Source organism: Carassius auratus, chromosome 40 (genome assembly GCF_003368295.1).
Source record: "Carassius auratus strain Wakin chromosome 40, ASM336829v1, whole genome shotgun sequence".
Classification (NCBI taxonomy): domain Eukaryota; kingdom Metazoa; phylum Chordata; class Actinopteri; order Cypriniformes; family Cyprinidae; genus Carassius; species Carassius auratus.
Window position 1 is genome coordinate 5,472,280 of NC_039282.1, and position 16,002 is coordinate 5,488,281.

General features: G+C 34.8%; 1 protein-coding gene across 13 annotated transcripts in view; it reads right to left on the reverse strand.

Moving 5' to 3' along the window:
• The window catches only part of LOC113058365 (neural cell adhesion molecule 1-like), an 80,197-nt gene that overhangs the window by 36,892 nt on the left and 27,303 nt on the right, over window positions 1–16,002 (reverse strand). For 8 of the 13 annotated variants that reach the window (XM_026226195.1, XM_026226185.1, XM_026226189.1 and 5 more), the window contains exons 2-9: window positions 13,380–13,454; window positions 11,372–11,581; window positions 10,376–10,519; window positions 9,974–10,111; window positions 7,021–7,138; window positions 5,598–5,758; window positions 4,884–5,026; window positions 4,705–4,728 (exon numbers count right to left, since the gene is read on the reverse strand). In XM_026226195.1, the coding sequence (XP_026081980.1) occupies window positions 4,705–4,728; window positions 4,884–5,026; window positions 5,598–5,758; window positions 7,021–7,138; window positions 9,974–10,111; window positions 10,376–10,519; window positions 11,372–11,581; window positions 13,380–13,454 (1,013 nt within the window). The remainder of the gene's footprint in view (window positions 1–4,704; window positions 4,729–4,883; window positions 5,027–5,597; window positions 5,759–7,020; window positions 7,139–9,973; window positions 10,112–10,375; window positions 10,520–11,371; window positions 11,582–13,379; window positions 13,455–16,002) is intronic. The other 5 variants (XM_026226187.1, XM_026226186.1, XM_026226194.1 and 2 more) reach the window with 1 other exon arrangement.

The window sequence follows — 16,002 nt, forward strand, 5'->3', positions numbered from 1 at the left end:
TAAATAAAGATTTTAACGAAAAGTAATCATTTGTTTTATGTTACATTCAATTGTGAGTTCATATTAGTGGTCATGTTACTCAAAGAAATGTTTGCAAAAAATCGCTAATATCTGCTAACGTCATATCATTACAGACCGCATGATAGTGCCACAGCATATATCTGATCTGGGCGATAACTGACGTAGACTAATCCCCCCAATAATTAGAAATTGCTAAATCATTTTCTCAAATATAGCCTATTCGAGAGAGAAAGAGAGAGAGAGAGAGAGAGAAAGAGAAATGGAAGTTGCATGTATTCGTGTCTGTGCGTTTATCAGCGACTGTATCCTTTCGTCGCTGGAAAATATAATGTAGCAATTCAGTATTTTAACTGTACTTAATAAAAGTCGTGAGGAAGCAGTTGACAAGTTTAAATTCTCCTGGATGTGTGAGCTGTGCGATTTCCGATATGTGTGTGTGTCAGCTCATTACAGAACGATAATTAAAGGCTCTAATGCACACCTACTGCATTTTAAGGAAGCATTCCAAGGTAGGAAGACATCAAGGCATGTCCGAATTCAATGTTAGCTTCACTTCTTGTCTCCTGAGATGCCTTCATCTGGCCAGTTTTTGAAGGCAGCACTAGTATATGTGTGTATTGTAAGAGCTAGACGACGAATGATGACGTGTAACGTCATGGTAGTGGTGTCCCAATACTTACGGGAATATTGTCTCCCCTACCCCTTGACACTCTGTTTCAAGGAACAAGGTGAAGGGGAAGGGGAAGGGGTATAAAATAAAATTGGGATTGGGCCTTAGTCTAGTTTTAGTCAATGAAAATTGTATTTTAGTCTCTTTTTAGAAATGCAATTCTATTTAATCCAGTCAATATAGTATAAGTACCTAGCAGTATAGACTTTATCTTATTATATTATTGTTACCTTAAAGACTCAAGAATACATCCATTCCAGACACGAAAATGCTCTTTTTGAATTTGAATTTACAACATTTATTTTACCAACCAAACATGTTAGAAGTACACACATCGGTCCCTTTCTCTGAGTCAGACGTAACTTTGTTTGTTGTCGTCTTCTAAATAATGGCGTGAGTGGGGCTCGAGGAAGTGATGTTGCCTGCATCTGCACAGTGTGACCTGATGCTGCCCCTGAAGTGAGACAGAAATACTGCAAAATAATAATATGTGCATTCGACTTTCTGCAGCGCCGTGCAAACCGATCGCAATCTGTCTTGAAACAGTGTATGCCGGTTAGAAATTCCATCTGATTAGAGACGTTTAATACACTTGCGCCGACTCCACATGACTATCACGTGTGGCATCGAACTACTACGAGAGTGTTTCAAGAGCAGCCAACTGACTCAGCTACAGCAGTTTCTCCAGAGTGTGTTTCGGGTTATTTGAACCTTTTCGGTTCCATTAATGGCCACAAATCTGTGTTTTTAGAATGGTAAATAGCATTTTTTCTATTGTAGTCACACTGTTGTATTGAGTCACATTTATCATACAACATTTATAAAAGCGTATATACCCCCACTTTATTATTATTTAAATAGTATATGATCATTTTGAACTTTATTCATGAAAAGTTGGCACTATATTGAGCAGTATATAAAAAGTGTTTCTGTTGCTCATGGAAATGTTTCTGAAACATCTCTGTATTTGACAAATGCATTTAATTCACTTCATCTGTGATAAAGTATGCAAACACCGCGTTAGTGTCAATAACGGGTGCAGAAAATGTCCGACTTGACGGCTCCATTTTCAACTCTGTAAACTTTGTAAAACACATTTAGTCACGTTTTTATTTGTCAAAACTTTTGCATGATACATATAATTATAGTCATTGTCACATGACCAGCATTTACGTTGCGTCTCATCTCGTGATAAAGGTTCGTTGACGACAATATTTAGTCATAATTTTCGTTGACGAAAGCAACACTACAAGAAGCAGAGAAAAAAAGAAAACTAAATTGCAGGATGTAAAATCAGAATTGTGAGGAAAAAGTCAAAGTTTGTATATCACAATTCTGACATTTTTCTGAGTTGCGAGAAATTGCAGATACTTTTTTAGTTTATATTCTGTGGCAGTAATAGACTTCGACACATTTCAAGAATCCAGTAATATAATCACACGTCTTGTGGAGCGCTTTCAGAGTATGCTTTTTTGTGTCATTTTATGTTTGGAAACAGAGCATAAATGTGGAAGTCCTTCAAAATTTCTTATCCTGTTGCGCCCTCTATAGGACCAGCGACTAGTCGACGTCAAGCTTAAGGTGTGATGGCAGAGCACTGAAGTCGACTAATCGGTGCAACCCCTAAAGTGAACACACTCAAAACCTGATAGCTACTGTATTTGATTATTTATTTATATTTTTACTTTTCCAGATGGACAACAAAATAAAATAAATAAACAAATAAATCCACTTTACATTGATTTTTTTTTCCTCTGAAAAAAAGATGAATGTGTTTTAGAAAAGTAAACATTATCGATTTTAATTTCTTGTTGACTGAAAGACAATCAAGAGAGACAGAAATTTTGAAAATAATATTTCTTGTGGTATATAGTAGTTCATCAGTTTCGATGTACAAGCCTGAAAGCTATTTGCTTATTGAATTATATTTTCCTGATGGACAAAACAACAATAACTAACTAACTGTTTTAACCAGAGCTTAAAGTTATTACATTTTGATGCATTTTTCCCCTCTGGTATAACATGCATTGATAGATCATGTCCAGGAATGTATATTAAGAAAGTACATAAAATCAATTTAGATTTCATTTTTCTTGAAAGACAATCAACAAAAGACAGCTGGTCATATCTGATGCTGACAAATAAAATGTTAAACAGGCAAAGTAACCTGCTAATCATTTTTGTAACCATAAAGAAATAAACGGTCATCAGCACAGGCCAGTGAAGAGATGCTGGCAATCGTGAAAACCCAACACCCACATGAGATGAGCAAGACTGGACAAGACGACACATAGGAAATGACAAAGCACTCCAACAAAGAGCTTATATAAATCATGCTCCTTCAGGAACACTGTGATGATAGTGACTCGGTATAAGCGAGATTGAGCTTATTTATTATTTTTTGAGGCTTACAACTAGAAATCCTTTATTTTTTATATACCTCAAGGATAGAGGTCAAAAGCTCTGTTCTAAAACCTAGCGGACGGCTTAAATGTCACTGAAACTCAAACAGGGTTATTATCCTTAACTACAAAGTGTTAATTGAAATTGGTTGGTTGGATTGTGTTTTTACACCATGCCAGCTTCCTTGGCTATTATCAGAGTAAATAACAAGTTGAAACAGTACAAAAGAGCAATTTAAAGTATTATATTAATTTTTTGAAGCTTATTTTTATTTATTTATTCATTTTTGGCAGAATAATGTAATATCCTCAGAGAAATTAAACAAGCACAATTCTGAACTGTGGCATTTAAGTGGATCTTCATTGAATAGTAAGAAGAACCTGCTTGTGAATGTTCATAGAAAAAGTTCAAATTAAAATGTTTGATGAAAAACCTTTTAAAAATGTTCAAAAATAAATAAATTGCCTTGGCAACTGACTGAAATAAGTTGATGAACTGAAGTTGAAGCCCTAAAATTACTAAATAATAATGCAACAAATCTAAAACTTAAATATATAAACAGGTAAAAAACAAAAAAAACAATCATGAAACCATTTTTTTAAGCCTTGTGCTGAATAAAGTGCCTCTGCATCTCACTCCCGATTTCTCTCAAAGGACAGGAGAGGTGTCAATGAATAAATGAGAAAAAAAAGTAACTTGCATTACTTATTTGAAAAAGTAACTCAGATATTTGATTGTAAATGTAAAAGTAATGCATTACTTTACTAGTTACTTAGAAAAAGTAATCAGATTACGTAACTCGTGTAACTTAATGTAATGTGTTACCCCCAACACTGATCACGGCATTGTGCCTCAGCCGTCCCGAGTTCGAGTACCAGCTTGTGGACCTTTCCTGATCTCGCCCCCGTCTCTCTCTCTCCCACTTCACTTCCTGTCCTATCCAAATAAAGGCTAAAAACTTTAGCGTGCTGCTAAGCTAACAATGTAATACTCTAACAAGCATAAAAGACAGCACACAAAAATACAGAGTAAAATAATCCATGTTTAGTTCTAACAATACTTTGAGACTGATTTGAAAAATATATATAATATACCTTTATATCACCTTTTCTTTAATCTGCAATCTTAGATTTATTTTTCACTGAGCTCATTACAATATATTCTGGATTTTGATTCTCTGCAAAGAGTAAAACTGGTTCTGCCTTAGAATCAGGTTAAAACGAGGTATCTAAGGCGGCAGCATGATTCATTTAAAGTGTTTGGAGCAGCCTTAACGCCTATGGTGTCTTAACGCAATGCAGCCTCTCTAGGACAGCTCACTAGGTTGTGGAACAGAGCAAATGTAAAGCAATTCTTAGAGCTCATCCATCATCACTTTTCCTCTCAGGAACTGTTGCAATAGTATTTCACCACCATGCAAGTCTTTTCCACATATCAACAACTGCAGAAAGCATCACGACTTGAAGAACTTCAGGAAATCGAAACACCAGACGGTCGATTAGCAAACGTCTTGAGTATGCAGGCAACACCAGAGACATTTTTGGAAAACACGGTAATATAGAAAAAGATCTAAGTGGCCAGTTACTATACCTGACCTTATGATCTCATACCTGATAAATCCTTTTTTGGTGCTCCTGCAGACAAAAAGAATTGAATGCATGAAACAGCCAGAGGCAGGTGCACCATGACTCCATCTGTCTGTACGACCGTGATCAACATGCTACTCTTCTAGCTCCTGGTCCCACATCTATCAAGTGAGGAGGACCTGTGCCTGTGCATTTGGGGTTACCTGCTCTCCCTCGGGGAAGACCCGGGTGCCGAAGCTCCACGTGATGGTGGGTGTGGGGTCTCCGGTGGCATCGCATGTTAATGTGACCTGTTCATCCATTTCTGTTGCAGTCTGGCTTTCCAGATATGTGATCTTGGGTTTCACTGTGAGAGGACACATATTAAAAAGATTACACAAAAGGAGACGTTTTGCAGAATGATAATTTTAATATGGCATGTAAAGACAAGTTTTGATGCCCAAGTTTCCATATCTCTTGCAAATGATTTTGCCAATTTTTGGACAAACAGATGTGTGAATGAGATCTGACAGCAGCTTTTAGTCTATTTCTATTATAAGACTTGAACATTTGGTTAACTATTATTATGGTGTTTTCTCATCATTTTAGAGCTTGCCAACATCCATCACTTTGGATGAAAATCTCCCTATTTTGTTTTATTTAATTTAAAATGTGTTTAGGATTTGATAGAAATTCTTAAAATTTCCTATGTGAAACCTTTTAAAAACATTACAAGGAGGAAAGAAAACATTGAGTCAAGTGGAATATTTCTTTAAGGCATAAAACAATATATTCATGCAACTACACTTTGTTCTCTGCAGAATAAAATTGAATAATGTTTTATTTTTTTGTCATTGCTGAATGTTCAGTAAGAACTTCAATGGAGTGCTGTCAAATCTCTAGACTCCTGCGAGACTTCATCTCTCATGAATTCTTACCAAAGACTTTAAGGCTAAGTTCTTGTTCGCTCTCCCCAGCTTTGTTCTTAGCAATGCATGTGTAATCTCCCTCGTCCAGCTTTGTCACATCTTGTATTGTCATCTCAGAGCCGTCTTCATTGAAGTAGTATTTTTCGCCGCTCTCCAGTGGAACGTTGTTCCTGAGAGGAAATAACGTACTAACATATTGAAACAATACAGCAATGGGGGAGACTTATCTGAACATTTTTTTTTTTCTTTTCAAAGAGCCTGTTCTATAAGGCAAGCAAAATTCTGGGGAAAAATAGTTGAAGCGAATAACTATGGATTAAAAGTTATTTTCAGGGATGATGATTATAGCAGGGGTTATTTTATTTATATATATATATTTATATATATATATATATATATATATATATATATATATAGAAAAAAGTTAAGAAATAAAAATATAACAATGTGTATAATAGTATATCTAGTTTTATTATAATTAAATACAATTATTAAAAATGTATTCATAATAATAGTAATAATAATAATGTATATTAAATTATTATATTAGTATAAGTAGTAGTAATAATAATAATAGTAACAGTAATTTTACGGAATTTATATTAGAAATATAAATAAACAATTGAAACTGTGGATTTAGTTTAATTTAAAAAAATAATAAAATAGAAAATAAGAAATATTAAATAATTGTACTGAATAATAACAATAAATTGTTATTACTATTATATTAATTTATTGTATTGAATGTAAGTAATAAAAAATAAATTATAATATCCTTTTAGAAAGTAGTGCGTCAAAATATTATTTTAAATATATTTTTAAGATACACATTTTTCCATGGACCCCTATGTTAAATATTCACTAATATACTGAAATTTTACTAATAAGAAAAAGACAATTGGAATCTGTTAGCCAAACTCTACTTTTCATTCTAGTTCTATTTGCCCCTCCATTAGTGGTCTTTGTGAAGACACTCTTGAAATCATAGGATTCCTGACCAGAGTGGTGATCCCTTGATTTAAGGTCAAACAAGTAATAAATATACCATAACCCTTGTCAGAGTAGAGGACCTGAGTTATTTTGAGACAAATAAACACCTCCTTCCCTCATCCCCCACTTCATGACCGAACAAAAGATCCTTGAGGCGTGTTGTATCATCCCGAAGGATTCATATTTCACACACACTCCTCCACGATCTGAGAGAGTACGCACTCCCGCTGAGAACACGGTGATGGCTGAGGAGAGACTCACACTTTAAAAGTACTAATGGTGTGTTTTTCTATTCCATGTCATCCACAAAAGTTCTTCATTTATTCAGAGGCCTTTACATCTTGCTTTGAATTCCTAATCCAAAATACACAAGAGGAGGTGCAGCAAAACCACTGTTGCAGTAGTGCTTTGTTTCTCCTTTTGTGAAAGAAAATGGGCTTACCGTGTCCAGGTCACCATCGGCTCAGGAAATCCGTCAGCATCACAGGCCAGCAGGGTTGAGAAGCCCATGTCAGCGGTGCCGTTCGTTTCCGCTTGACGGATTCGTATAGTGGGAAGGACTGAGCAGAAAAGAAAGTTGCAGCTTTATATACAGAGCCATAAAAAAAAAAAAAGAAAAAAAAAAAAAAAAATATATATATATATATATATATATATATATATATATATATATATATATATATATATATATATATATACTGTATATATATATGTATATATATATATATATATATATATATATATATATATATATATATATATATATATATATATATACATATATTTATATTTATTTATTTAATTTTTTTATTATTATTATTATTATTTTTTTTTTTCACACATGCATAGCCAAATCAATTTTAATAAAATACAATCTAACATTTAATCAGAAATCCTGTTGTATATATGCTTGCTGCCTTCAGGGAACAACCATTGCAGAACAAGAAATAAGCACTTTACAGAAATTGAAATGCCATGATGTGAACCTCCTTGAAAACTAATATACATACATACATAATTTAAAAAAGTCAAAGTATGTAATGTACAACAACTAAATACTTTTGTTATAGTACAATGTTGCTTCAAGCCTCAACTGGCACATTTTCATAAACTTTTGATAATGTGTATTTTATGAAGTTATTTAAAATACAGCTTTACTCTTTCATGAATGTGCAATCTTGATGAAAAAGACAGTTACACTGTTCAAAGGATCACTCTGATCACATTCGCAAAGAGAATTTGGCACTGCAGCATATCTGGCACATGCTGAAAAAGGAATCAAATTGGCTGCCAATGGATAATATAACAAATTTTGGTGTAAATATCTGCTGATCCTCTCTGATAAAAAGAAACTCACAAATTCTGTTATGTATTTTGTTACTACAGCCTGCACTGTGGTTGCTCAAGCAGACTAAACAACAACATAAAGAGAACCTGCCAAGGACTCAAATAAGACTCAAACTAGAAAACAAATAAACAGAAAGGCAGACATAAGAGGTTAAATTACAGGGTTTAATGCAGGAAAGAAAACGACATGGCAAATGAGAAAGAAATCAAAAGGAGATGAGAGAAAAACATCTGTGGAGCAGCTTGACAACAGCTACTTCAAAAAATGTCTGATCCTCAACACAAAACACTGAGCTTTATACACCAACACAGCCGTGGATCAAATACACATTGTGTTTTTTTGTGTATATTGTGATATGTTCTTCTAGCTAAATCAAAAGAGCTTCTCTTAACCAGTTAACGCTATGCTAAGCTAGTAGGCTAAGCTTTTAGCCTGCAAGCTGAAAAGACAAATAAATAAATGTATAATTTGACCAATTAAGCTTTGGTAATCCAATTTAATGGGATTACTGGGCTATTTAAATTATTAGAATAAAAATCTAAAGAATGAAACAATGTAAAGCATTTGTATAATTTGTCAATTGAGGCAAGTTGTCTCATCCCAATGGACTGGCTCTGGAGTCAATGTGGGATTAGATTCTGTAGGGATCAGTGTTAATTTTGACACAAAATTTTAATTTAGTTTTAGTCTTAGTCTTTTGAGTATAATTCTTTTTAGTTTTAGTCAAGTTTTAGTCATCTGATTTGTTTTAATTTTAGTCTTATTTTAGTCGACTAAAATTGCTTGGTATTTTAGTCGACTAAAATAAGACTAAAATCAATAACAGATTTACTAGACAAATTTTTACAGCTGGTATAGGAAACAAACTTAACCAAAATATATAAAACACAAATTCAACTTTATTTCAACACAACTGTGTCTTTATTTCGATTCAAAAGCTTCTATGCAGCAACAAACACTGTCATGATAATGTAAACAATAACTAGCTGCCAACTGACCATCAATAAAAGAAAAATAAGGTTAGGTCCAGGACCTTAAAGCTTACAGCTGAGCTGAACAATAAGTGCATACATTTAAAGTAAATATTTAATAAGTTGGCAGCTAGGTGGATATAAAAAAGTAACAAGATTTTATAAGGTATTCATTTGTCTAGCAATATTGTATGTTTTAAATACTACAATATTGCTAGATTTGTATGTATAATGATAGGATGTGAACATTCATGTTTCACATGACGAATATAGAAATATTTGTGATATTGTCAACAAGTAGAACATTATAAAATATACTAAACATTAGTATTAATCAAATGTATGTATCATAATATTACGTATTAGTATTGTGCTCTCATCTAACTTGAAGAAGGGGCTATTTTACAGTACTTTTAAGTTCGTAATATTTAATGCTACAACATCTACGCACTGCAGTCTTCCAGTTTTGCTTAGCTCAATAAACAAAAGAACATCGTTGTGAAATTACATTTGAGAAAATGTCCGGGTGGCTCGTCTGTAAATGTCTTTTCAAATTGGTTGTGTTCTTGCCACGAATGAGCGTGCTTTACGCTTTGTTTTGTTTTGTTCGTCGTCAAACGTGAAGTGAGCTGTGGACATTTTGTTGCTCTTTTAGACATCACCTCTTCGAATGCCGTCTTCCCGGGAGCTCATTTAAAAACTGAAAACCTTCGCTATACGTCTCAATAAGTCAGGCTCGGATTGGTTCTCTTCTCTCATGCAGTCTGTTCTGTTTTGCCGGTTCTTTTGTTCATTCCTCGCATCTCTCCCGTCTGCTGATTTGATTTTCGTCACAGTCTATTTTCGTCTCGTCCTTTATTCGTTGACGATAATGTCAATCAATTTAGTCATAGTTTTAGTCTCCATCAGTACCTTCTATTTTAGTTTTCGTTTCGTTTTCGTCCACAAAAATATATTCGTGACGAAAATAATGACGAAAATATTTAGTCAACGAAATTAACACTGGTAGGGATCTTCTCACCTAAAATGTAAAAAATCAGAGCATTACAGGGACAAAAAGATGAATAAGAACTCACCGTTAACAACCACTTTAATGCTCCGAAAGTCAACCTCTCCGCGGGCTTTAATGCGGCCCTCACAAGTGTAGACACCCTCGTCGGTCTTCCTGATCCCTCGGATTTGGAGATGGTTGTTATTCAAAATCCTGAAACGGACTGTGGAACAGAACAAGGGTGGAACAGATGTCTGCGAAATTGCGTATTAAAATCGCATGCAAATGTATCGATTTAACACTTTTGTTCAGCTGTTATAACAGGGATAAATAAAGTGCCACATTTCTGAGAAAGCAGCATTAGGAGGCACTAATGATCTCATCAATTTATTAATGAACGCAAACAGTGAGAGTTACAGCAAAGCAAGTCACGCTTCTTATGTAACGCATCATTTTTCACATGTAAAGTGTGGAACTTTTCACTTACCATCTTTCTCGAACTGGATTTTTGCACCTTTGTATTTCCAGAGGACGTTGGGTGGAGGTGAGCTTATGACGTCACACACTATAATGGCATTGTCCTCTTCAGTGAACTCTTGAGGTGATGGGACATTTGTGAAAGTAATTTTTTCTGGAGGAAAAAACAGCAGTTCAGCAACGACTTCAATTTATCATGCAATGATTAATTTTGTATTGTTGTAGTGTACAGCAAGGAACCAAGTCATCATCCAAAATAAAGTCTCTTCAAAAGCGCCTTCAAAAAATATATACTGTATACTGCATTTTTGGAAATATAAGTTGCATTTGGTCATCTGAAATGGGCTGTGACTTGTATTTTAAAGTGACATGAATATATAGTGCATTTAACATCAATCACAGAAACATTTGGTTTGTGCTAAATTAGTTCAAGTTTACTTTTATGGTGCATTTCCGTTTCACTTTAAATAAATCCATTTAAGCTTGGCGTTTAAAAAACATTTTTATAATGAATGCCACAATAATTTGTGTTTGCTTTATACTTCCATTTTTTATTTCTGAATATTATTAAATTAAAGGATTTGTTGTTGAGTGAGGGGAGCTAACATATATTAATTGTTTGTATTTTTTTTATTCTATTTTCATTTACTGCCATTTTACAATACATTTACATTACATTTAGTTTACTGAGGCGACATTAGATTTTTTTTTCTGTCAAAACAATTTAATTTTGACCCGGTGCAACTTTTATTTTCTTGAGAATACAATGATCAGAAGCATTAATTAAAATTTAACCTGTTAATGGGACTAAAGAAATTGAGATGGAGACCCCACAATTGGCACAAGGAATGTTCAGACTCTTTCCAACTAGTGTGCCAAACTTCAGATGTTTTTCCCATACAATACATAGAAAACGTAAAATTAAATTTGACAACACAACTTTCATTTTGTCATTCTAAAGCATTTATTCTTCCAGCACAGATGAATCAGACATGTCATATCTTACGGTATATCTTCAGATTGACGGTGGCTTCGGCTTCCCGATCTCCACTGCTGGCCACACATTTGTATGTGCCTGCGTTGTCAACCTTTGCGTTATAGATGGTGAGAGTGGATGACGTCTCATCATTGCGAATCACGCTGACATCCAGTCTGCCTGGCTCAATTTTCTCCCCGGTTGGAGAAAACCAGTCGATTTCTTTGGCCCCACCGATAACTACAACCCAAACCAAATGAACACATCAACATTAATGAAGTGATCTCAGGAATTAAATGTGTCATCATATAAATCAATCGGTTAAATGTTAAGCTTGTGTAACCATCCACAAAACAGAGATAAATCAATCAAAAGCAAATCAGGCCTGGCGCGATTGAATTGTTTGCTTGAATTAGTTGGGATTAGGTGTCGCTGGCACAACAGCTGTCAGAAGGCACAACCTTAAAACGTCAACCGATTCTCGGGTTACCAGTCTATTACCCAAATCAGTGGACCATAGGACACGGCACTGCTGAAGCCTCTAGTGCTGAGACCAATTATCAGAGCCGCTGTTCCATGCCTTTGTGTCTTCGAATGAAGCCCAGAAGAGTGGATCCAGGAAAAACGTTTTTTCAAAGTGAGATATAGGCACACAAACGTATTACTCTTGTAAGCCTTATTCACATGGATCTCGTTTACTGAGTCCTATGTGATATTTGCTGACATAGAACACCATCAGCATCATTAAAGTTGAATCCACACTTAGTGTACTATTTCAGCAAATTAATCATCTAGATTACTGATTTTTTTAGGTCACAAAAACATGAAAAATCAGACGATTTATTTAAGAAATCATTACAAGTGTGACATTGAGAAGAGTCAAAAACAGGGGACACACATCCTTAAAAACATTCAGTAGAAACAGGTGGTCATTGAGTGAAAGAACTCACAAATACAATGATCCCCTTTCCTAAACTATAAAAGACAAATATTTATTGCAATATATAAAGCCCCTATTTCTACTGTATGAGAAATGTAGTAAATGTAATATGATAACAATATATTTGCAAAATTAAACCACTGATTTATACTGTCGGTCATGGTGTTATAGCCAAAAGAAATAAAAATAGGAAAACATTTTAGTACTAAGTTTTCACTTCTCACAATAAATGCTGTTCCAAAGCAGTTTTGTAAAGAAAATAGTCTTAAAACCCCCAGAGAAGAAGATAAAGGCAGCAGAGGCCAAGAATGATGCATACATTCAAAAATAGTTTGTATTTGTGCTCACTCTCTGTAATACTGTATATAAATGTTTTTTTTTTTTTTTTTAAGAAATAAATACTTTTATTCAGCAAGGATGTATTTAATTCAGAACATTTATAAGGTAACAAAGGTTTCAATGTTTTATCGTATCAAATTCTTACTATTAAAATCATCGCTGCAAATATCTAAACAGAATATAATAACCAAAGTAAAATCTCAAGGTCAGAATGAAACCGTACACAGTTTTTTTTTGTTTTGTTTTTTTACCTTCTCTTAAATTTTTTACAAACCCCAAACAACCCTTTCCCTAGAGCCCAGTTTGAAAACCCCTAAACTCTGCTATAAACTATATTTCCTTTCCAGAAGGAAACACATTTGCTCATAAAGCAGAAAATGTGCAGTGTTAATGTTTCTGGTTAAATGACAGTAGGAAAGAAAGATTGAGAGTATGTATGCAATACAGATGGATAAACAGACCCATTACATTTTTGTAGGCAAAGAATGGCATCAATGTCAAATTAATTTTGAATGCCAAACATATTATTAATATAAAACCATAACCTGGTCAGCTGGCACTCTGTTTCTATTTCTATGGTGTCACGCCAAGAAGCCTCTTGTAGAAAATCTTACAAAGTCCAAGAATAAATGGCATAACTAAAGTTCAAATTATCTACAGAACAAAGTCAGTCAAGCGGTCAAAGCTGAAAAACTGGAGAAAACTCTTCAAAGCACTGTAATGAGGGCCAGAAGGTTCCTGGTCAATCTGAAAACTTACCTTCACACAAAAAGAATCGAGATTCTCCAACACTGATCTCTCCCTGTGCAGGTGTAATATTGACCTGCAGAGAAACTGAAGAGAGAGAAACGTATTACGATTAAAAGAACACATCAAACATACCTACTATAATAGAGCTAAACTTAGTCCAGAAAAATAAATAAAAAATTCATACAGTTCGAAAAGTTCCTCAGTTGTGAGTGTTTCTCCACATGCATAATTCAGCAGTCCCTGAGAGCACTTTTCATTAAATCCACACAAGCGGCAGATCTCTCCTATTTTACAGACGCACAAGTAACTATGGAAACCCCTCTGACATGGGCTCTTCAGATAAACAACTGCACGTCATTTTGATCTGACTAAATAAGAGGCGACAACAGACAGTGAACCTAACAAGCTCGCTGTCAACTCTGCTATTTTACCTCCTTAGAGTTTTGCAGATTCACTTATTGCCTTATCATCACCGCATCTGACAGCAACATCAGCGCATTCGCAAATATGTCACAAATGCATCCCATTATGCTGAGATTTATTTCTGAGAAACTCTCAATGCCCCCTTAAACTAAATCTAAGAACAGGCCAGAAAGGCTGTTTGGTTTTAAATGCAATATTTTGACCTATTTTGTCCACAGAAACTCTAGGAACGGAAAATGGCAAAACAGATCAATACGTTTCAGTTGTGGAAACGTATAACTCAAAGCTTGGGCGTTAACATCAATTTGGCCGTTGCTCATTTGTCATTCGTATGTTGGAGCACGGGATGTCTGGGAAATTAGTGAAGACAAAGAAAGCAGACTGAAGGCAAAATTGATCCTCTCGCAGATGGTGGCCTATAGTCTTCCGGGTAATTTAATAAATGGACAAAGCCGGACGAGGGTAAACTTCAATTAAATCAGCATATTCAATCAATACTATCGGATGTTTGTTGTTCTTAGTGGAAGGGACATTTATTTAATGTGTCTTTACACATTTATAATTTTTATGTAGATAAAAGGTTTTGCCAAATCAGTCAGCTTTGGGAGTGACATAAAAAGGCTAGAGTTCTGCCGAGGACAGGACTTTAAATTAATTAGCCTCTTATTAGCAAGGCATGCTGGGAGATGCATGGAGACACTGGAGCCGTGTGTGTAACAGCCACACAACTCTAATCTCTGAGGTCCCTGCTTGAATTCCTTTTGAAAATTACAAGAACAATACTGCCCACAGTGAACGCTTTTGTTCAGCTAAAGACATATTTGACTTCCACACTATGACCAGGACTACTTTATTTAAAGAAAATATGAGGAGGAATCAAATTACGCTTGAAAACTTTCTTCTGAGAACATGCTTCTTGATTTGAACTCTGAAAACTTTCAGAACTGAAAACTTCTTCCCCAGTGAATAAAGAGCATTCATTAAAAATAGATCCACAACTGTTGAGAACTTCTGCAACTGTTTAAGTCAGACAGATGGATACTTTAACACATGACAAATGCCCACATTTACATGTCAAGTAAGCCTGCTTCGTGATCAGACATTTGAGTTGAGTTGAGCACCTACTGCTCTGCACAGCCTTAGAATGGATGACAATGTTAGAAACGGGCAGATCCTGAGAGCAAATCAGTGTATGTATGCTTTAAGCAGCTGCCCATGTGAGCACAAAGATTAAAATTTCATTTCACACATAAAAGAGGAGTTTACAAAGAGGGCTTAAATGAATGCCAGTATAATTTTTTTAAAACCCTGCTATGCAAAGCTGAGTTGAATCAGAGGAAGTGACAGATCTTTTCTTCTGAATTATGATGTTTGTCTGAGTGTAAAAAATCACTGAAAAGAAAAAATGTAGGGCAGGGACTTGGTCCTATGCATTGGTTTTTAATGTGATTTTGAGGTGTGGGCGTTGCAATCAAAACTGGAGGCAGATGAATGCAAGCGTGCAGGGACAGTCAGATTTCTCCAATCATTTGCAGGGACTGAATAATTATTGTAGAAGCCCTGTATATTTCACAAGAGAGTAAGTCTGGATGGTCCAGTTATGACATTTTAATAAAACATTATGTAAAAATAAAACATATGCACGAATGAATTGTTCACAGTAAGACCTATAAAATGCATTTAGAAAATATATATGGTGTATTTTCATTTCACACCAATGTACAAGCTCAGCTGCCCTTCGAGAGCCGCTAGGAAGTCTGAGTCTCTGGAACAGAAACGTATATGAAAGCAATCCATTCTACTTTGTGGAACTGTACAGCTATTGATGGCGTATAATTTCCCTGTTATAGTATTATAATGCATTTGTCATCGCTGCTGACCTTGGCAGAAAATGGCTTACAAATCAATTGAAGCAAGTTTGGAAACAGTCTCAGTGAAAGCAAAGGAACTTTCACAGCACACCTCCAACTCATTACTCAAGTTTCTGTTTTGTGTTTATAAAGTAAAAGTACACTCAAAATGAAAATGCTATCTTGAGGTATTCACTCTCGTGCCATTCGATACTTGTTTCCTCTCTATAGAACACATAAGTGAATCTACAAAAGAAAATAAAATAATAAATTAAATGTATTGAGAGTTGGAAGTCTTGGGTACCAAAAAAGTGGTCTGTTGTGCATCAAATTCCAAGTGTTCTTTTTATGTGAGAAAC